This window comes from Magallana gigas, chromosome 8, assembly GCF_963853765.1.
Source record: "Magallana gigas chromosome 8, xbMagGiga1.1, whole genome shotgun sequence".
Taxonomy (NCBI): Eukaryota; Metazoa; Mollusca; class Bivalvia; order Ostreida; family Ostreidae; genus Magallana; species Magallana gigas.
In genome coordinates, this window is record NC_088860.1 from 3,843,849 (window position 1) to 3,862,809 (window position 18,961).

General features: G+C 37.7%; 1 protein-coding gene across 5 annotated transcripts in view; it reads right to left on the reverse strand.

Annotated features, from left to right (window-relative positions):
- Nucleotides 1-92: 92 nt before the first annotated feature.
- LOC105317220 (lysine-specific demethylase 6A) overlaps nt 93-18,961 on the reverse strand; it is a 34,780-nt gene continuing 15,911 nt past the window's right edge. For 2 of the 5 annotated variants that reach the window (XM_011413798.4, XM_066068972.1), the window contains 24 exons: nt 15,333-15,453; nt 14,479-14,533; nt 13,874-13,908; nt 12,187-12,280; nt 10,220-10,346; nt 9,306-9,404; nt 8,726-8,898; nt 8,321-8,405; nt 7,774-7,858; nt 7,237-7,365; nt 7,053-7,139; nt 6,216-6,933; nt 5,945-6,057; nt 5,741-5,840; nt 5,580-5,650; nt 5,245-5,376; nt 5,061-5,134; nt 4,665-4,870; nt 4,423-4,537; nt 4,153-4,297; nt 3,485-3,669; nt 3,128-3,254; nt 2,755-2,925; nt 93-2,235 (listed from right to left, as the gene is read on the reverse strand). In XM_011413798.4, coding sequence (XP_011412100.2) covers nt 2,221-2,235; nt 2,755-2,925; nt 3,128-3,254; nt 3,485-3,669; nt 4,153-4,297; nt 4,423-4,537; nt 4,665-4,870; nt 5,061-5,134; nt 5,245-5,376; nt 5,580-5,650; nt 5,741-5,840; nt 5,945-6,057; nt 6,216-6,933; nt 7,053-7,139; nt 7,237-7,365; nt 7,774-7,858; nt 8,321-8,405; nt 8,726-8,898; nt 9,306-9,404; nt 10,220-10,346; nt 12,187-12,280; nt 13,874-13,908; nt 14,479-14,533; nt 15,333-15,453 — 3,262 coding nt within the window. In that variant the 3' untranslated portion in view covers nt 93-2,220. Of the gene's footprint in view, nt 2,236-2,754; nt 2,926-3,127; nt 3,255-3,484; nt 3,670-4,152; nt 4,298-4,422; nt 4,538-4,664; nt 4,871-5,060; nt 5,135-5,244; nt 5,377-5,579; nt 5,651-5,740; nt 5,841-5,944; nt 6,058-6,215; nt 6,934-7,052; nt 7,140-7,236; nt 7,366-7,773; nt 7,859-8,320; nt 8,406-8,725; nt 8,899-9,305; nt 9,405-10,219; nt 10,347-11,204; nt 11,743-12,186; nt 12,281-12,442; nt 12,586-13,873; nt 13,909-14,478; nt 14,534-15,332; nt 15,454-16,496; nt 16,547-18,961 lie in introns of those variants that run through there. The other 3 variants (XM_011413799.4, XM_011413800.4, XM_011413801.4) reach the window with 3 other exon arrangements.

Here is an 18,961-nt window from a genome sequence, read left to right on the forward strand (position 1 = left end):
TTCATCATATCTACAGAACAAAACGATCACATATAGCATAACCATGCTTGTGCCCTGTAAACTTTTATCATATCTACAGAACAAAACAATCCTAAGTTTTATAGTGTTTTATTGAAACACAATAAATATATTTTTTACAGACTCTCAAAATCACCAAATGAAGAAAAAGAGGAAATTTTAAGAAAAGGCTCCATGAGGTAAGTTAAATGACACAGAAATTGCATTGGTTAGCACTTGACGTTAACCCAAGTCTCCAATAAATAAGGATACAAACCAGTAAATGTGACAAGATGGTAGCGCAGACCATCAGAATAGGGATTTCAACATTAATTTGTCATCTATACAGTACCTTAAGCACAAAAAGATAATTAGGTTGCAAAATATTTACAATCTGACCTTAATAAAGTACTACAAAGAGCTGAAATACGCAGACCTTAACATAAAAACGAGGCGGGAAATTACCGTACTATTTCCTTCACAGTATTAACAAGAAAGAGAAAGTCACAATCATTAACATTTCTTACAATACCACACCAGTCACAAAACTGCAGTGTTGTAAAATTAATAGAGTACAAAAGTTAAACTAACCAGTGGCTATTTTTCTAAGTAATAATAAAAAAAAAAGAATTCAGTCAATCATGCAGTCTAGCTTTCATACTTATTTACAAAAAGGGTAAAACATATATATATATCAAAGATGTATCTTCATGATCTTTTAAATCTATCAATGAGTCAGCACTAAGATTTGTAACGGTGAATGATTATAACTTAAAAAGAGGGAAGGAAATATGCACAGCAACATGAGTGAGAAAACAATATCTAAATATAAAATACTCTAAACAAACAAATCTTATAGCATACCATCTCTTTAATCAATGTAAAAAAAAAAAAAATGTGCGTATGCAAATACAATATAATCTTTTGCAGTCATGAAAATCTGAATGCAGTGTACATCTTCATAATTGAGATCACAAAATTTCAGGTCTCAAACCTTTGTTCAAGAAAAAAGGTGATCTGACCCAGCAGTTAAATCAGCGCTTCATCAAGCCGAGCACACAGATCTAAATCTCATTTGATACACACAAATTCAACGTCAATCAACGGCAAAAAAAACTTGATGTCAGTACACATACACACAGGAATAGGGGTTGAATGTCTTCCTCCATCATGTTTTCCGCTTACACAATGATACTTGAAAACATTCACATCCCACAAGTTATTGAACATTGAGCTATAATTGCTGGTTGACTTTCCAGGTATAATACATGTACAAGCGCTTACTGTTACATATATCATCTTATTCAAGTACCTCTACATCAAAACAACAATAGAACATCTCTATGTAACACACAGCCTTCATTCTATGGGCTGTGTTGGATTGTGATCAATTTCCCTGAGTTAAATTCATCAGCTTCTTTCATTCAGATAAATACAGTCACAGAAGCATCATCATTTACACACAATCACAAAAATGTCTCACTGTCTATCAGTGTCTGCCCAGTCAGAAACATGTACACAAATCCACTTGTATCACATTTCTGTCAGCCAATCAAATCTTGGTTTATATATACATGTACTTCCCAACTGTTATGCAAGCTTTTCTTTCCCATTAATAAGTACATTGGGATAACTTAAAATTCTCTTTTATAACTGTTTTTAAACTGTTTTCAATCTTTCAGGCACAGTAATTATAACAAATGCACAATGAAATGGTCAGTCATGGTGAAGCTCATCCGATGGAAATGCATGATGGGAAGGGAAAAAGTATGAGACACCTTTTGTCCCCAATGCCTTAAGATGATGAGACACATTCACAAGTGATGGAGTTTGAACCTGATATTTCTTACCCTTGTAAAATGGTGACAATTACTTTGAAATAAAGGAAAGGTCCACATTAAATATTATACAAGGGCAAATTAAGCAAAACACTTGTAAATAAATATATGTGCTTTTTGCTAAATAAACCTTTGGTATCAAAATGTATAGAACATGTACAATGTATAAATAAGACACTTCAATGAGCATTGTGTTAATCCCAGCTTTGTGGTGAAGTGCAGGACTTGTCCATTGAGATCTATTAGAGGTGGTGTTTTGGCTTGCATAGAATCGGAATTCTGTCCTTACTGGCTGAGTTATCTCCCTTTTAATCTGGTGGATTTTTTTTTCAAGTGTCCGTTCAAAAATAAATTGTCTTCTTTTGAACAACTAAATAATTCATATTCAACTGGTTGGTACCTGAAATTTTAAAGATAAATTCATTTGTTAATAAAAGTTATCCCACTTTAAGGGGAAAAAACTATTCTTTGCTGTATTTTTGATTCATTAACAAAATTCATGTTCTTAATATATCTTTGAACCACAGCTGTGCCTAATATCAAACAGCACACTGATAAAAAAAATACCATTCCATTGTTTTTACTTCCAAAATTATCAAAAGACAAAAAAATGTTGCACACGAAGCAAAACTTAACTACTGTAAACCAACTTTTATTCCAGACAACTGTATTTTGTACTTAACCAGGTGTAAACTAGCTCAAGATAAATAATTTTTGTGACCGAGTCTATATTGGTAATAATAAAAAAAATATTAAAGGACTCTCTTGAACGTCAAGAAATTTTTAAATATCACTAAATATCAAGAAATTTTTAAATATCACTAAATATTTATCATAAAAATATCAATGAATCAATATCAATAAATATCAATGGTTGATTTTCAGTCCCCTGCCCTTTGGACGATCAGTGTGGACTTACGTGGTGGGCCAGCTGGAAGCGGTCAAAGATTTCACACAGCTGGGCAGTCTGGTACTGCTTCAGAACGACGAACCCCTCCAGGCGGGGGTGAATCTTACGCGCACAGTCCTGACAGTGGACGATGAACTTCTTGTCTTGTTCCAGGACAAATAGAATGTCAAACACCTCAACCTGCCGAACCAGAAAATATCAATTTTTCAGTGACCATATGACAACCATCATTTCTATGTGTGATCAAACAGTACATCTATAAGGACCAATTAATGTGACAGACTTTGCTGCAAAATTTAAATTCAATTTAAGCAATTATATTTGGTAGAAAATATTTACTGGCACAAAATTATGTACATAATGAATTCGCACTATTTCTTACCTCACAATCATTGCAGTAATGAGCAGCCTCATTTTCACCTCGACCATGCCATTTGACCTCTAAACCCAATTCTTCCACAAAATCCAGCGTGAAACGAATTTGTCTCAAAGATCGCATTAAACAAGACCTGAAATGATTGAGATACAATAAGAATATAGAGGCCATCTCTTTGAGAATTTAAATTGAATTTCAGGATTTAAAATGAAAATAAAATAGATGTACATTCTAAAATAAGAAAAAATAAAGTATGATTAATGGATCAGAATGATGTAAAAATGAAGTTAAATAATTTCACCCAACTTCATATCAGACATAAATGATTCTGGTGAATAGGTCTCTCTGCATTCATGTACTTACTTCACTTGTTCAAAAAATTTCGGCTCAGACACATTCAAATTTCTGGCAATGTTCCAACCCAGGTGCACCATGGGAACTATAGATTTGTAGCTCTGTAGTTTGTTCCATTCATAGCGCTCCAGGGCTAGCTGGAACTGACGTGCATTGACAGGCCCCACATTCCAGGCAATGTTGTTACACCAGCCCTATCAAACACAAAATGGTCAACATCTCTAAAAGTCATTCACTTTCAGTTTATACTTTAATTTTTTTTCATTAGGTTTTGGATTGGCTCTTTCACAATAACTGCTATCCTGCTTAATTTATAAACTTTGGAAAAGTTTTAGTTACTGTAAAAGTGGTTACTTACATGTGAGGGAAATTTATATGGTAAGCTTGAAACCGCGAAAAATACCCCCGTGCGTATGGTAATAAATTTAAAACTTTAGTGTGGCAAATCACACATCCGCGATTTAGTTCCCATTCATATTGTTTGACCATAGAAAACACATACTTAACCATCGGCATAAATAAGCACTTTTACAGTAGTAAATAATCAAATGACATTTTAAAACTAATGACTGATATGTCATATTTAAAGAAAACTACCGGTAATATCATTCTGCCCTGCAAATGAGCAGTACCAGTTATTGTGAAACAGCCCGATTGGAAATATTTCATTCACTCACAATGGCTTGAACCCAGTGCACGGTCCCTGCCCCCACCCACACCAAGTCACCCGGCTTCTGGATGAAGCGGTACACGGGAACGTCTTCCTCGTACAGGTCCTCGAGCATGGGCCACCAGGAGCCAGTCAGGTAGTTCACATTGTTCCTACAACACAGGTAGCACACAGGTAAATCATCAGTCTACAGCCCTCAAACATATACATGTATAATGCAACAGTGATTCATCAGTGACAAAGACAGGGGAGATTCTCTGAGAGCCTTGACCCTTACTTTTCACAGAGGTTATGGATCACTCCCCAGTAAGACTCAGGGACAGCAAACCACTCACAGTCTCCTGGCCCAATGTTTATGTTCACAGAACAAAAGTTATTGTTTTCTTGGTGACCTACAAGTATAAACAGATCACATTCATTTCATATTTTAAATTTTATCATTTCTAATAAGAACTTTTTCACCAAATTGAAATGTATCTGATTTTTCAAAATGCTTTTTTTAAAGGATTGAACTCTGACCTGGTGTCCTTGACCCTGGGACCTTCATGTACAGCTGGACTGTGTTCATCCCAAGGATAGTGTTGCCAACATGACTGAGGAGATTGCTAGCGGAGACGACTTTGGTGAATGCTGGTAACTTTGTCAGTTCCTGCAGCTGGGGCTTCCACTTCTTCTCATCAGATAAATCTACATTTGTGCCAAATTTGATTGTTTTCTTCTTTCTTCTGCAAAATAACAAATAACAACATAAAGCAGCAGTCCATTACAAGAGTAATACCTTACATTTCCTACAGCTTTGCCCATTAATGGCATCCAAAGACCCTTATCTTAGGAACAGACAGTTTAAACATTTGTTCTGTCCAATGATATTAATGACCAGGCATCACACTACTACTGGTGTATTGAGAGACTCACCCCTTGGCTCCTGAGGATGAGTTGGAGTCACTGTCTGAGTCTTTGTGTAGGCCTTTAGCTTTCTCATTCTCCTCCTGTCAAATAATGAACCAATGAATGCTTTATGTGAAGTAACAATGTATCAGTAAAGAGTTCACAGATAGGTGTGACCCCTGTAAGAGTTACGAGGGGTAGGACTACTCACCCTGAGGGACTCCTGGAAGGAGGAAGCCTGATACTGGGCATATCTAGCGATGGTCGTTCGTCCCCGGCTGCTGTCACAGCGCCACAGTCGGTTCCCGTACAAATCACGGTTTTCGTCCGGAGCTTGTTGTCTCTGTAAACAACTTCTCACTTTATTCATCTTGTCAACCCTAGTCCATAATTAACTTTTTACTTCTAATTTGAAAACTATGCCAAAGTAATTCTAATATTTTTTCTAAGTAAAGTTTCCAATCACTTTTCATACAAAATGATTCCACGGGTATGGAATGCATGAGAATTTTTTTTTCTGGTGGTCTTAAACATTTTCTAATTTACCTGTGTGCGAACTTCTACAGCATGGTCAGCATTGGCCTCTACTAAACTCTTTGTGGAAAACAACCCGAGATCTGTGAATACAATACAAATGACACTAAGACTTACTTCCCTTTCACCTACAATGAAGAGGACATAGCATGACATTTGTTAAACAACTGTACCTAATTTGAGGGCTCCAGCAAGTCCCCTAATCACCACCACCGGCTGAGAGTAACAGTACTGCTGAAGTTCTATGGAAAAAGCATCTTTTTTGGTTTCGAGCTGCAAAAAAAATGTCAAAAATTAAAAGACAGAAACACAGAAACATTGTGAGACAAAAGTATTGCACAGCAATGATAAGACTGTTGACTTCATCTGTGACTTACATAAACACTTGGTGTAGGGGGGTTCAGACTGTCCTTGGGAAGGGGGTAAGGAGGGGAGGGGGGCCTGGGAGGGCACCTGTCTCCCAGCATACTGGTTGTTATTCCTCCTTTCCCTGAAAATGCAAAAGAAATTTTTGATGAAAATCACAAATTTTTTCATTCTAACATTTCAAATTTCTCAAACACTTATACTCTGAGATATATGATAGAAAATAAGGTGTGTAAATAATAAGAGGTAGAGGATTTTTACATGGTATTTTTATTTACTCACCATATCCCTTACAAGCGGCCAGGACCTCCCTGCCCTTCATGTTGATTGAGATGTTGAAGGGTGCGGGGGGAGGGGAGTGACTTCGGGGGACATTCCGGGATATCACAAGCTTCGTATCGCTGTCACATTTCACTCTGTACTCCACCTGAGTGGGGTCAATTCGCGGCTCCCTGGGGGAGCCTGAGGAATGTTTACCGGGACTAGGGTTTTTCACAGAGTCGTGAGAGATGGGTGTGTTTTCTTGTTGACTAGATTCAGATGATTGTTGAGAATTTAATGCAGATGGCTCTTTCTTTACACTAGTGCTCTGGCTCTGTGTAAACTGTGCCAGCAGGTCTTCTGCAATCGAGGTAGCTAGATCGTGTCTAGACGAGTTCAACAATGCAGACAAGTCAGTCTCGTTTAAATGATCAGTGACAAACTTCTGGAGATCCTTGGGTAGACCAGCCTCCGAGGAGCTCTCGGACGGGACTGAAGAAGCCAGAGGGGTTCCTGTGTCTCCCTGAGATTGAGTGGCGTTATCTGGAATGTTGGCATGAGGTAAAAGTCCTGATGATGTGATGGGTGTGGGCAGGGGCATGCCATTGAGCATGTCTGCTGACCTCTGACCTTGTTCTGCGGCCCGCTGTTGGTGGACCTTTATCTGGTACTGCTGGTACCTCATCATCTGGTGGTGCAAACCCTGCAGCTGCTGTCTCTGGGTGGGACTCAGGCTAGCCTGGGTAAAACAACCAAGAACGCACATTAAGCATAACTCAAAACACAGAAACTAATTGCATCAACAAGAAGCTAAAGAGTAAAATAGATACAGGAATTCCCAACAGTTAACTCCCTTACCTCATTTTGCTGTAGTTGATGGAGAAGCTGCAGCTGTTGTGGAGACAGAGGGGGAGGGGCAGGTAACTCCAGGGGCTCAGAGGAGGGCTGTAAAACATCAATGTATAAAACAATAAGGTCCATTCTAATTTTTTCCAGATATATTTTATTATCAATTTATTAACAATCAAAGATAGAAATTTACCCTTTTGAGAGCCTTCTTCTTGTTCAGGGGGTCATCTGGAAGCATGACTCCAGCACTGCCGGGTGCCAAAGTAGTTTGCTGAACTCCCATTGGCTGAGAATGGAGCATGGCATTCTTTCCCATTGGGTGCTGGAAGATAAATAAACATTCAGATTATATGATCAGGAAGTTCTTAATTGTGCATGTTATCATGACCATTAACAGATTTCTAAGTAAACCAAATCCTCCCCCACAACCATTACACTTAGATAAGCTCACTGATCTCAATCACACTTTTACTAAAGGAATATATAGTGGAATAATGAGATCAGATCAAAAGTGAATTTGTCTAAATTTTATGGCCCCAGACCTCACTGTCACTAAAATTTTCAAATCACTCAATTTGGTTCTAACCCAAATCTTTAAAAGAAAAGTGCATAAATTTAGAGTGAACTCTCAGACATGAGGCTGAGTATTGACTTGAGGAGAGTTTGTGACACCAGGACCAGTAAGGAGGGTGGGGGTATCTGACCGTGCTATGAATGCGACATTGCGTACCTGTGAGATAGTTCCCTGTCGTGAGGTCAGCTCAGCAGGAATCGGAAGGGCCCAAGCTTCCTCGATGCTCGGTAACTTCTTCTGCCTATAAACAAAACAAAAATTCAATACTCCTTGTTGATTCCATCTACACACCAACAGTTTATTATTATTATCTATAGTATAGGGAAGCATTTAAATTATTGATCACAAGTTTCACATTTTTCATATTTAATTCTATCTGATACACTGTAAAATGTCAATTATCCTGTTGTGCATTCTAATTACATGCAATAATCTCAAGCCTATCCATTTGCTTTACTAATTTTCTTTACTCTCTTTAATTCAATTAATCTGTTGAGCCCGATAATCTCTATACATAACAAACACTGCAGTCTTTACATCCTGTTTCTTCTATCACATCCTGTTCTACCCACACACTGCTCTAAGAACTGAGACTTTAACATCCTGTTGTACCTATCCAACTTTTGTTAAACATTGGACTTTTACATCCAGTTTGAACAGCACTTCCTGCTTAGTGATTATTTAGGTCAAATGTTGCACTCACTTGCTCTGAAGGTGCTGGACAGCAACGCTGTCTGAATGTTGCTGGAGGTACTTGATTTTTGTGGTCAGACTTGAACTGATTCCTCCTATATCAAAAAACATTCATTGATTACTCTCTTTTTCTTTTATTCATAGTTTTCATACAAGTACCTGGTATATCGTTTTTATTTTTCTGAAAACTGTTAAAATCTATAATACTGGTAATTTTCTGAATAACCTTTCATCATTTCTCTCAATAGCTGTCAGAAAAAAGGGATCAGTATTAAATGAACAAAAATCAATAGTCATCAGTAAATTCATTGCAAGCTCAGCACATTGGGATAGCAACTTCAAAGGCCGATGGAGGTGATGAAGGACTGCTGTAGGATTGAGAGAACTGATAGAGATTGGCTTCCCTTCCTCTTACCTTTGTTACGTGTCGCATTGATGTAGCAGGTCAGGGCGTCTTTTGGCTGTTCGCAGTTCTCGTAGAGAATTCCTAAGTCAGTCCAGGCAGCGGTGTGAGTCTTGTCCAACTGTACGGCGCAGATATAGGCCTGAAGCGCATCCATAGGCTGGTTCTGTTGTTGGTACAGTACTCTACAATGGAACACAACATTATATAACAGTACAACACAAGAAAACATTATATTACATGCATTGTACTCTACAACAAAATAAAACATTTCATAACAGTTATACAGTACATTAACAGACCAGTTAATACAACACCTTTATATTGGAAAGAAAATATAATGATAATATACAGTTAAATCTAACTCAAAAGATATGATTCAGAATTAATGGTCAAAATACCTACCAGTAGTTGCAATGCATTATATGAATTGTTGGGGGTTTTTTTTAACCTTAATTAACTTCATTTAAATAGGATGTTTACACTCCAGCAATGTCAGCTTGATTGCTAATTCTCTTTTTAATACCATTGACCTACAAGCAGTAATAATCATTATCAGTGTGGCTACAGCTTTATGTGGACGTGGACGTACCCTATAGAGCACCAGGTGTCAGCACTGGCCTCAGATTTGTCAATGGAATTCCGGTAAGACACGAAGGCATCATGAACTTTTCCCAGAGTAGAGAAACACCTGTCAATCAAAACAAGACTGGCTTTAATATTCACAACATCAGCAAAAATGTTCGCATTCTGAAGTGTTACCGTTTGGGATTTTTTCAGGTTTATCCTCAGGTTATATTGGATTATTGGTTTAATAGTTAAAACCTGGTCATTATAACTGTCTGTAGACTGTAAAACCGACTGTATTAGAGAGACTGCATTATTATTCACACCTCAGATGGCTCGAGAGAAAACAACATGTTGATTAACACCTTCGTCTAGACAAAAAGTCATCAAGAAGCAAACCTTTTTTTACATATGGGATTAAGGCTGCAGTGATTGGGTAATGGTAGCCACAAGACAGAGCATTGTGTAGTTATAATGGTGACCATCAGACAAAATCAACAACAACACCCCCCTCCCCAGTGGTTCTAATTATAGTAACCACTAGTCCAAACAACACCCCCTCCCCGGTGGTTCTAATTATAGTAACCACTAGTCCAAACAACACCCCCCTCCCCGGTGGTTCTAATTATAGTAACCACTAGCCCAAACAACAACCCCTCCCCGGTGGTTCTAATTATAGTAACCACTAGTCCAAACAATAACTACAATAACCAGACTCCTAGGTGTTATGATAATGTCAACAACAAAACAAATGTAGTACCCACCTCCCCGTCGAGTAGTTTTTGAAATAAATGAAAATTAGATAAACAAATCAACTACAGTCCCCCCCTCCAGTCAGTAGTTTTACTAATGGTAAATTAGATAAACAAATCAACTACAGTACCCCCCCCCCCTTCCATCAGTGACTGTGAGGATGATAACAGAGACTGTAGGACCCACCTTCCGAGGAGATACCAGGTCTGTCCGTTGGAGTTGTCAGAGGCCAAGGACTCCTTCAGATAGTGGACGGCCAGCCCCTCCCTCCGATTCTTGTCCCCGAGCTGTTCTGTGATGTGGTACAACCAACCTACAGGAGTCACCAAAAGTTATCACACAGTTAGCACTGATCTAGTAACTGTATCAGTAATGTGTGCTCTGCTTATGGTTTGACTCATTTACATACAAGATAAGCTTGATTTGAAGTCAATGACATGATAACATATGGATAATAGGTTCACAGGGTTCATAGGTAAGTAAAACACTGGATGAATATATAAACAAGACATAACTAGGTCACTATATTGTATTTAGGTCAGCAGGTAGCCTGTACCAGTAAACTATAAATCTGACATACATAACTCACAACAATTAAAACAGGATAAAATGCCCCCCACTTGTTGATCAGTCAGTGTCTTAGTGAAGTTTAATTCTATTCTGCCTTTGTTTTTTCCATTCGATTCATCAGCAGTAAAAAGTAAAATGACTTCCTTTAAATTTCAATTCAGTTCATTAACATCACCATGTTGGCATACAGTCAAAATGAAATCAAATGACAGACAAAATAATATTATAACATAAAGGCTATAGCATGCAAGACATTTTTATACATTTTTTTAAAGTCCCTTGAACTGTTTTCTCTGCATAAAGCATTTATCTAAGAAGACACATGGATGTTTTGTAGTATTACAGGGTATAAACACATGGGTTACCAATTTCTTTAATGGGATCACTGCCACAGTATAATTTATCATAAAAAATATCACAATATTGAAATTGAAGATTAAAAAGATAGAAGACAAAACAACAATAGATTACCACCGGTATTCCCAGGAAACATGAATGCCATGGTGGTTTCCCAACTTTACAGATCTGAATTCAATAATCCTACAATATTCCTGCTTTATCTAAGTATGTTCTCCACTAAACAGAAAGAAAGGGACCCTACCATTATCCTGCTCTATGTCTGTCATCTCTCACCGGTGTTTCGTCTTGACAGAGCGGAATGTTAATAGTGGGAAAATTTACACATCCATTTATTTATATCGCGACTACTACGTCACTACACAAAAAGGAGCCATATCCTTTTAAGGTGCATGACACAAATGGAGTTTCACAAAATCAATACGTAGCCCGACTTTGACGTGAGATTTCTTTGACAGGAATATGTGACTGAAGGCACTCAGGGGTTCTCAAGTTCTGGCAGAATTCACTCTCAATTTTTATAAAGCTGACTGGATCATTGAGGCATGGTCGACTAGATCTGATGCTGGGTTAAACTGAGGACAGGCCGGTGACCTTCCGTGTCAGTGGTACAATCTCCTATCTGTAGACCAGCAGTGAATCTAGGTCATCAATACTGCACAGACCCACCTAATCAATAACCTTCAGGCACCTTTGCTTCCTCTTCGCTTCCTCTTCCAGAGAGCTTCCAGTCAATCTGTCCCACAGAATAGGGGGAAACGAGAGGGGGCAGATTGGGGGAGGGGATAACACGCTCTTAACTGGGTCAGCTTGTAAACTTCACCTGGTTCTGACCTTTATCCATCATTACAAATGGATATTATACACTTCTTAAACCAACTTATACAGAAATCAACAGGAAAAATCCATCAACTATATATAATCTCAGGTAGGTCATCCTATAACTCTAAATCAATAAGCGACTTGCCCTCTACAGTTCAAAAGCTGCAAATCCTCAATTCAACTTATGAACATTCTTTGAACAATAGGACTGACAGGAGAAAACAAAAGTATTGGGGGATCACTGTTACAGTAGAGGGTGGGGAAAGTACCATGTTCGGGACTTACCGTAGTAATTTAACAAAACACTCAAGCTCTTCATTTTCAATGAGATAAAATTATCAAGGCTGATAATCCCCAGCAAGTACATACATTACATATGATAGGAGATAAGTAAGAGGACTTACCCAGCTGTTTAAGAGCTGTGGCCTTGACCTGAGGTTCTGTCCCTTCAAGCTTCTCAAACTGCTCATACGCTTCCTTGGCTTGTTTATATTTACCCTGTCAAAGAGAAAGTAGGATTACATGAATCACATGGCCTTACTGAAGTTCAGTGATAAACACCATCAGTTACATCAATCTGGACTGATAAAGACAGGGGACAGGTAAAGTCAGGAGATAGGTGATAATACAAGGCTCCTGCCCAAGCGATGTTACCCCTACCATTTCTACGCCGTAGTGGTGGCAGATTCCGGGCTTCCACTCCTTTAATATCTGACTGAGTAATTATGAATGAGAATGGAGCCGGCTCCAATCATACACACATACTACGTAATACGTGAAGTCACTCAGGTATTCTGTTTACAAAGAGTTTAAATCCCTATCTTATATACGTGAAGTTAACTCTCTCGTCAACACGTGGGCGTAATGATGTCACACAGAAACCATGTCTGGTTGTCCCTTTCAATATTTTTTCAAAACAGACAATACACTGGCAGAAATAATTATTTCATCTTTGACAAATGTTTTGCCAACCTCTTGTAAATCAGTGAGAATATTACCATAATGCGGAAAATTTTACTGCATGATAAGAAGTTTCTAAAATACACTTATTTTCTATAAAAGACATAAAACGTAGGAATTTACAATTGGCCTTGCATTTTCACAAATTGCCATGTCTCACTTGGTTTCAAAAAATACATATACATGTACTTGATTATCTTATCAAATCTAATTTTAGCAACAGTAATTGACAGTAAACATCATTTACAAGGGACTCGTTTTGGGCAGTTGGTTCAGGACCCCAGACTACTGTGTGGAAATTTTCACTGATAAAGGTGCCAAAATTATTGTTCACTACCGATATTTAAGGGTGACAAAAACAAACATTAGTGGAAGTGTTTAATAATAAATGTACCGGTAACATACCGGTACACAAAGATTAGTGGATCACTAATAAAGGTGACATACAGAAAGATTAGAGGACATCTTCACTAACAAAGATGACATACACAAGGATGAGCATACTACAGTTGTAGTAGTGGAGATAACACTACATCGAATGTGACCTTGTCAGAACAACAGCTGGTACACCAACCCCAACACAAAGCTTCATTGTAATTCATCACACTGTATATCTACAATTCTGATCAGAGTATACACAATAGAGAACAGTCATCGGAATTCAGAAACGTCCTTCATACGAAAAAAAATTGATTAAAATATGAGACAGGTGCAATCAATTAACAGTAGGACAGTTCGCTGTGTTATTTTTATTTCTGTCATTGGAGTGTGTATCAGACAATGCCAGATTACGTAACATTTATTATTGTACAGATATAAGGAGCCCATTGGTTCAGGAGATAACAAATACTTCAGAGCTGTCCCTGAATTACCGAGTAATGATGTAAACAGATTACCCACAATTCCGGGTCAATAATGCTGTCCTCAAAAGTGTCTAATGTTTTCTTCATTATAGTTAAAATACGACCAGACATGAACGGAAAAGCTCATAAACAGTAAACCCAAGCAATGAAGGCAAACCTCCAATACAATATGGGATGGATTCAAACTGGTAACCCCCTACTTATAAGCATTACCACTGGACCTGTGAAGTTTTATAAAATAAGGATTTAGTCAGTAGAGAAAACTCACCTGTATTTCTAAAAGGTGTGCTATGTGGAGACGAACTGAAAAAAGAACAAAAATATCCTTGTAAACTACAGTTTCTTTTAAACAAACAATTACGTCAAAAGAACGTACACAGTACTGATTATCCTAAGATATCATGTATGTAAACAGTGTTGATTTCCCTAAAATGATTACGTGGAACTATTTCTGTTAGAATTATTTTTTAAAATAATGAATCATTTCATGCTGAAAAGGTCCGTGTTAGTATTTATAAACAGAATTGTCAAGTTTTTTAATTGAAATCAGTAAATCAAAGGAGATAGAGTGTTTCTTCCTTGTAATTCAATGTAAGATAAGATTAAAACAAGGAAAAGGGAAAATTGTAGATTTACTGAAGTAAAAGCATTTCCATAAAATACTTAAATGTCTCATCCTTATTCATGAATACGTGTACACGGCTTAATAGATATAGCGGCATTCAGTTAATGTTAAGGAAGCTTGTCTGAATAATGTGGAAATGTACTGTTGACATTTGCAATCTAACATTGTGTAAAACAGATTCTAGAGGAAGTAAAGAGACAGAGAGCTGGTCGTTATATGGTCATCAGGGAAGATAACTGGAGACTTACTTTGGGCTTTGGACAGGGAGCACTTGTTAGAGTCGTTCAAGGCCTGTCGGAAGTGCTGCAAAGAAAACAGAAACACGGTCACACAACAACCTTCATATGAAGCCAATCAGAAACAGCTACAACCATGCTCCCTGGCCATGTACAGAGAGATGTAGAGATGTCCTCCATGTTTCTGACTCAAGGTTCAAAGAAACCTGATCATTAAACCTGCACCTGTTGAAGTCTGGTCAATACAAATTTCTGATTGGATTTGACCTACAGCAATGTCTGCTGTCAGGAAATCTTAAAATATTTGAAATCTTTGTTATATTTAAATATGGTGCATCAAATTATCATTGCATCATGGATTAAATTGACCCAGGTTATAGATCACCATTCTATTCTGTATATGTTTGCAGGTATAATGAGAGACTCCTGACTGCCATCCCTCCTGATGCACATGATACAGTGTCTAAGACAAAGCTGTAGTTTCATGATACAATATATCAAGTATCACACTAGAATGACGTATCAAGCAGTGGTAGGTACGGTACATATCATCCCTGGCATGTGTTGGAGCAGTTTACCGACATAACTAGATGTACTCTAATACATATATGATTATGATATATATATGACATTATAACTTGATTTTAGATTATAACTGGTTAAGAATTATTCCTACATAGCTTTTAGTTGCGTATGGTAATATTACGTAGTAAAATACTGACACCAGAACTTGATTCATATTATAACTGGTTAAGAATTATTCCTAGTTGCGTATGGTAACATTACGTTGAACAATACTGACATCAGAACTTGACATATTATACCTGGTTAAGAGTAACTAAGTTGTGTATGGTTACATTACATACCTTGACGCTAGCCTCTTGGTTGTGAAGGGATTTGTGTATAAGCCCTAGGCGTATATGTATCTCATTTGCTCTTCTAAACCCCGGCTCTGTGTACAAAACCTGCTGGAAAGCTCGAGTAGCCCTGAAAAAAAAAAAAACAACAGGTCTATAATTACTTAATACCTACTTGTCTATTCTCATTCATAATTATCTATCTAAAGAACCCATTGTTGTACAATGTTATTACATCACATACTAACTTGGAATGGGATTATTTTATTGAATTAATAAACTTGAACAGCCACAGTTTGTTCAAAATAGACTCTCATGGTGTAAGAAGAGCTTTGTATACAGTTAATGAGGAGAGTGTAGGTCTAACAGGGGCAGTGACTATTAGTCAGTATGACAGTGCATTAAGTGATGGCTGTACCATACATCAAGTATTAATTTCTGTAATAAAGATCTGTCATTCACGGATTTATTACAATCTATTTATACAGGAGTTACCGAGGACACTTGTGACGATTTGATGTCATCTAAATTTTAATCCAATCACTGCATTTAACTATAGTAATCCACTACAATTATAATTAGTCAAGGTCAATTAGAGGGCCTTAACACAACAAAGAACTGAGATCTTCTGAATGAGCTGTAGTCACAAATTGGACCACCTACTGACAATTATCTGTTGTGTAAGGACAGACCCACACAAACTGTGTAAGCTACTCACTTCGACACATGTTGTATTTTTCAATTGTTTTATATATCTTCCCTTTTTTAAGGGGGTAGAGGGTGTCAGTAGAATCAATGAAACTTCCATGCATTAAGTTAGTAGAATTTTCTATTTCAGGGGCACTGTAAAACTTTCTATTTCAGTGGGACTGTAAAACTTTCTATTTTAGTGGGACTGTGGAGATTTCTATTTCTGGGTGACACCACGGCCCTTATTAACTTTTCATCTGAAGGTTGTTCTATTATTACTGTTACCTTTTTAAAAGGTTGACATTAAAGCATGGCATTATACGAAGCAATTCATCTTGTGTTCAAAGCGATGGAGCTCTAAACTAAACTTCTTTGATTAATTTCTTATACCCCCCCAGTCTACACTACCTTAATGAACTAGACCAAAATCAATAGTCCAACAATAGGAATGCATGCACATGTACGCAAACTAGTGCATCTTACGTCACAGTAGAAAAAAGGAGCCCCGTCTGTTCCATGGTCTGCTAGCGAGACCATCCCCGACAATGAATTACGCTTCCTCAATTCAGTAAGTCAAACACAATATGACGCAACAGCCCAGATTTCCCAACGTCTTAATTGTACTACCCCTTACAGTACAATAATGAATGAAAGATGCATAGAAAACAGCAGAATCAGACAGAAGCAACGGTTTGTTGGTTTTCTCCAACAGAGAGTAGAGTCAATACTTCAATGACATACCTGTCTATCTAAAAACAACATACACTGCTTAACCCACAGCTCTAAACAGAAAGTTGCTTTGATTTTTTCTTAATGAATTGATCAAAAACCCCTTCTGCAATTAACATTAAGGAAAAGATAGTTTACTTGCTTATAGAATCAAACTCTGAAAGTAATTTACCTGTCTGATTCCGGGTAATTAGCAGTGAGGTACAGGTGAGACGTACCTGGCTGACAGAACACAGGTAAGTTATGTGACCTGTTTAGACATGTACACAGATTTGTGCTGACTTTGAACAATGAGACACATTCCTGTTGATCTGACTAACTAATGCAGGGGTCTACACTTCTGGCTGACCTGCAATCTCCTGTTACACAAGGACACAATGACATGTATACATGTTACCTACACCCCGCCCCTCAACACATACAGGTAGTCTACAACTCTCACACACAGGTAGTCTACAAATCCTTGTAATTGTATACAGATTCTACATGGTACATGCATTAAAGTTAACCAAGTGTGAAAGCTGCTGATTTTTGTACAGGTGTAGATTTTATGTGAAATCTGAATGAATCTATGGGTTAAAGTCAGATGAATGGAGAAACATCAGTGGGTCAAACCCCCTGCCAGAGAATCGGAATGTCTCACTAAATGCTTCAGAAAACTCTCTTTATGACAAACTCACATAAGTTATATCTTCCTAAAAATAAATAGAAATGTTCCGAATTCAAATGGATCTTTTAATGGCTGACTATTTGTTCTGCCTGTCGTAAATGTGCAAAGATCAAAACCCTTTCATCTCTGCTTAATTGAAAAGCTATCAAAATTCCACTTCATAAAACATCTGCAGCTAAATGAGGGTGACTCATTTCTCATAGAGTAAACTTTATTTTGATCAGCTTGAGTTTTGGGGGAATCTTGAGTAATGTCTTTGAATCCCCCGGATACTCCGACCAGCGGTGTTTCTGTGTGCTGATCCACTGACCTTAGGATCGAGGTCACAAGGACTGGGCCTCGGAATGCTTACAATACAAAGCAAACATTCCTATCTCGTGACACCAGACTTGACCACATTAATAAACCCCTCTGGACATAGCAACCGCTGGTCAGCAGATATCACAGGTAACTGTGGGACATTAGTCAAGATACCTGTGGTCAAGATACCTGCATAAAGTAGGACGTGTATTTTCAGAGAAAAAAATAAAACAACTCAATAGACAATGTTGGGATGCTGTAGAGTCATGTTCCCATATATCAGTCATTTTTTTTTTTAACCGTTTAAACAGCTTGGGTATTCGACCAGATAGGTCTTTGCCCTACTCTGACGAATCCTTTGGCATGCCAACCAAACCTCACTCCTCTTTGATGACAGTATTCCAAGATCTTCAACCTGAGAAGTAAACCACAAAACCACATCACTAGATTCAAAGCCTCATCATAGAAGATTGACATCCACAGTATACCAATAAAACTCTAAGTTATGGAGTTTGAGATCCAGAGGTTTCACCAGTTTATTGGAGTCTGAAATTTAACTGGTCTCAAATTTGAGGAACACAGATGGTCAGGGTCCAAAGAAGTCTTTAAAATTGATTTCGAATGAATCTGACACCCTGAAAAATATTAAGACTTCATAATTCTTGTCTTCCAATTGAAAATCACCTAAAATTTAGTCTTGACCCAGATTTTTCAGCATACTGGTATTACAGATAAGATTTGATCCAGGTAAGTTGTTGTTTGAGGTGTCATTCATCTAAAGCATCTCCCACACACTGTGTCCTTACAAAACCACATCCCCACAAATATGTGTCAACCATTCCCATGTTGACTGATCTTTCCAGGTCTCCAGTCTGCTGGTTAGAATTTCTACCTTTGTCACTCCCTCCCTTCACACATAAATGAAAGCCTCAGAACACAGCAGCACAAAATGGCCATGTCATCGTAAGTCAGCAGCATAGGTTAATTAATTACTGACATTAGTGTCATAAACTATGTCACATAATTGAAAAAAGCAGTGACATTTACAGCAACCTTGATAACAAAAGAATTGTATAAAATATGTTAGCTAACCTAGTCTTCATTGAATTGTTTGGTACGTAATAGCTTTAACATACACTAGTTCTGCTTTACTCTCCTCAATGATTGGTACCTATACTGTAACCCTGAACGAGTCCTCCAACTCCAGCTGCCAGCTTAAGTGTGACAGTGTACAGTGCTCTGATTGTAG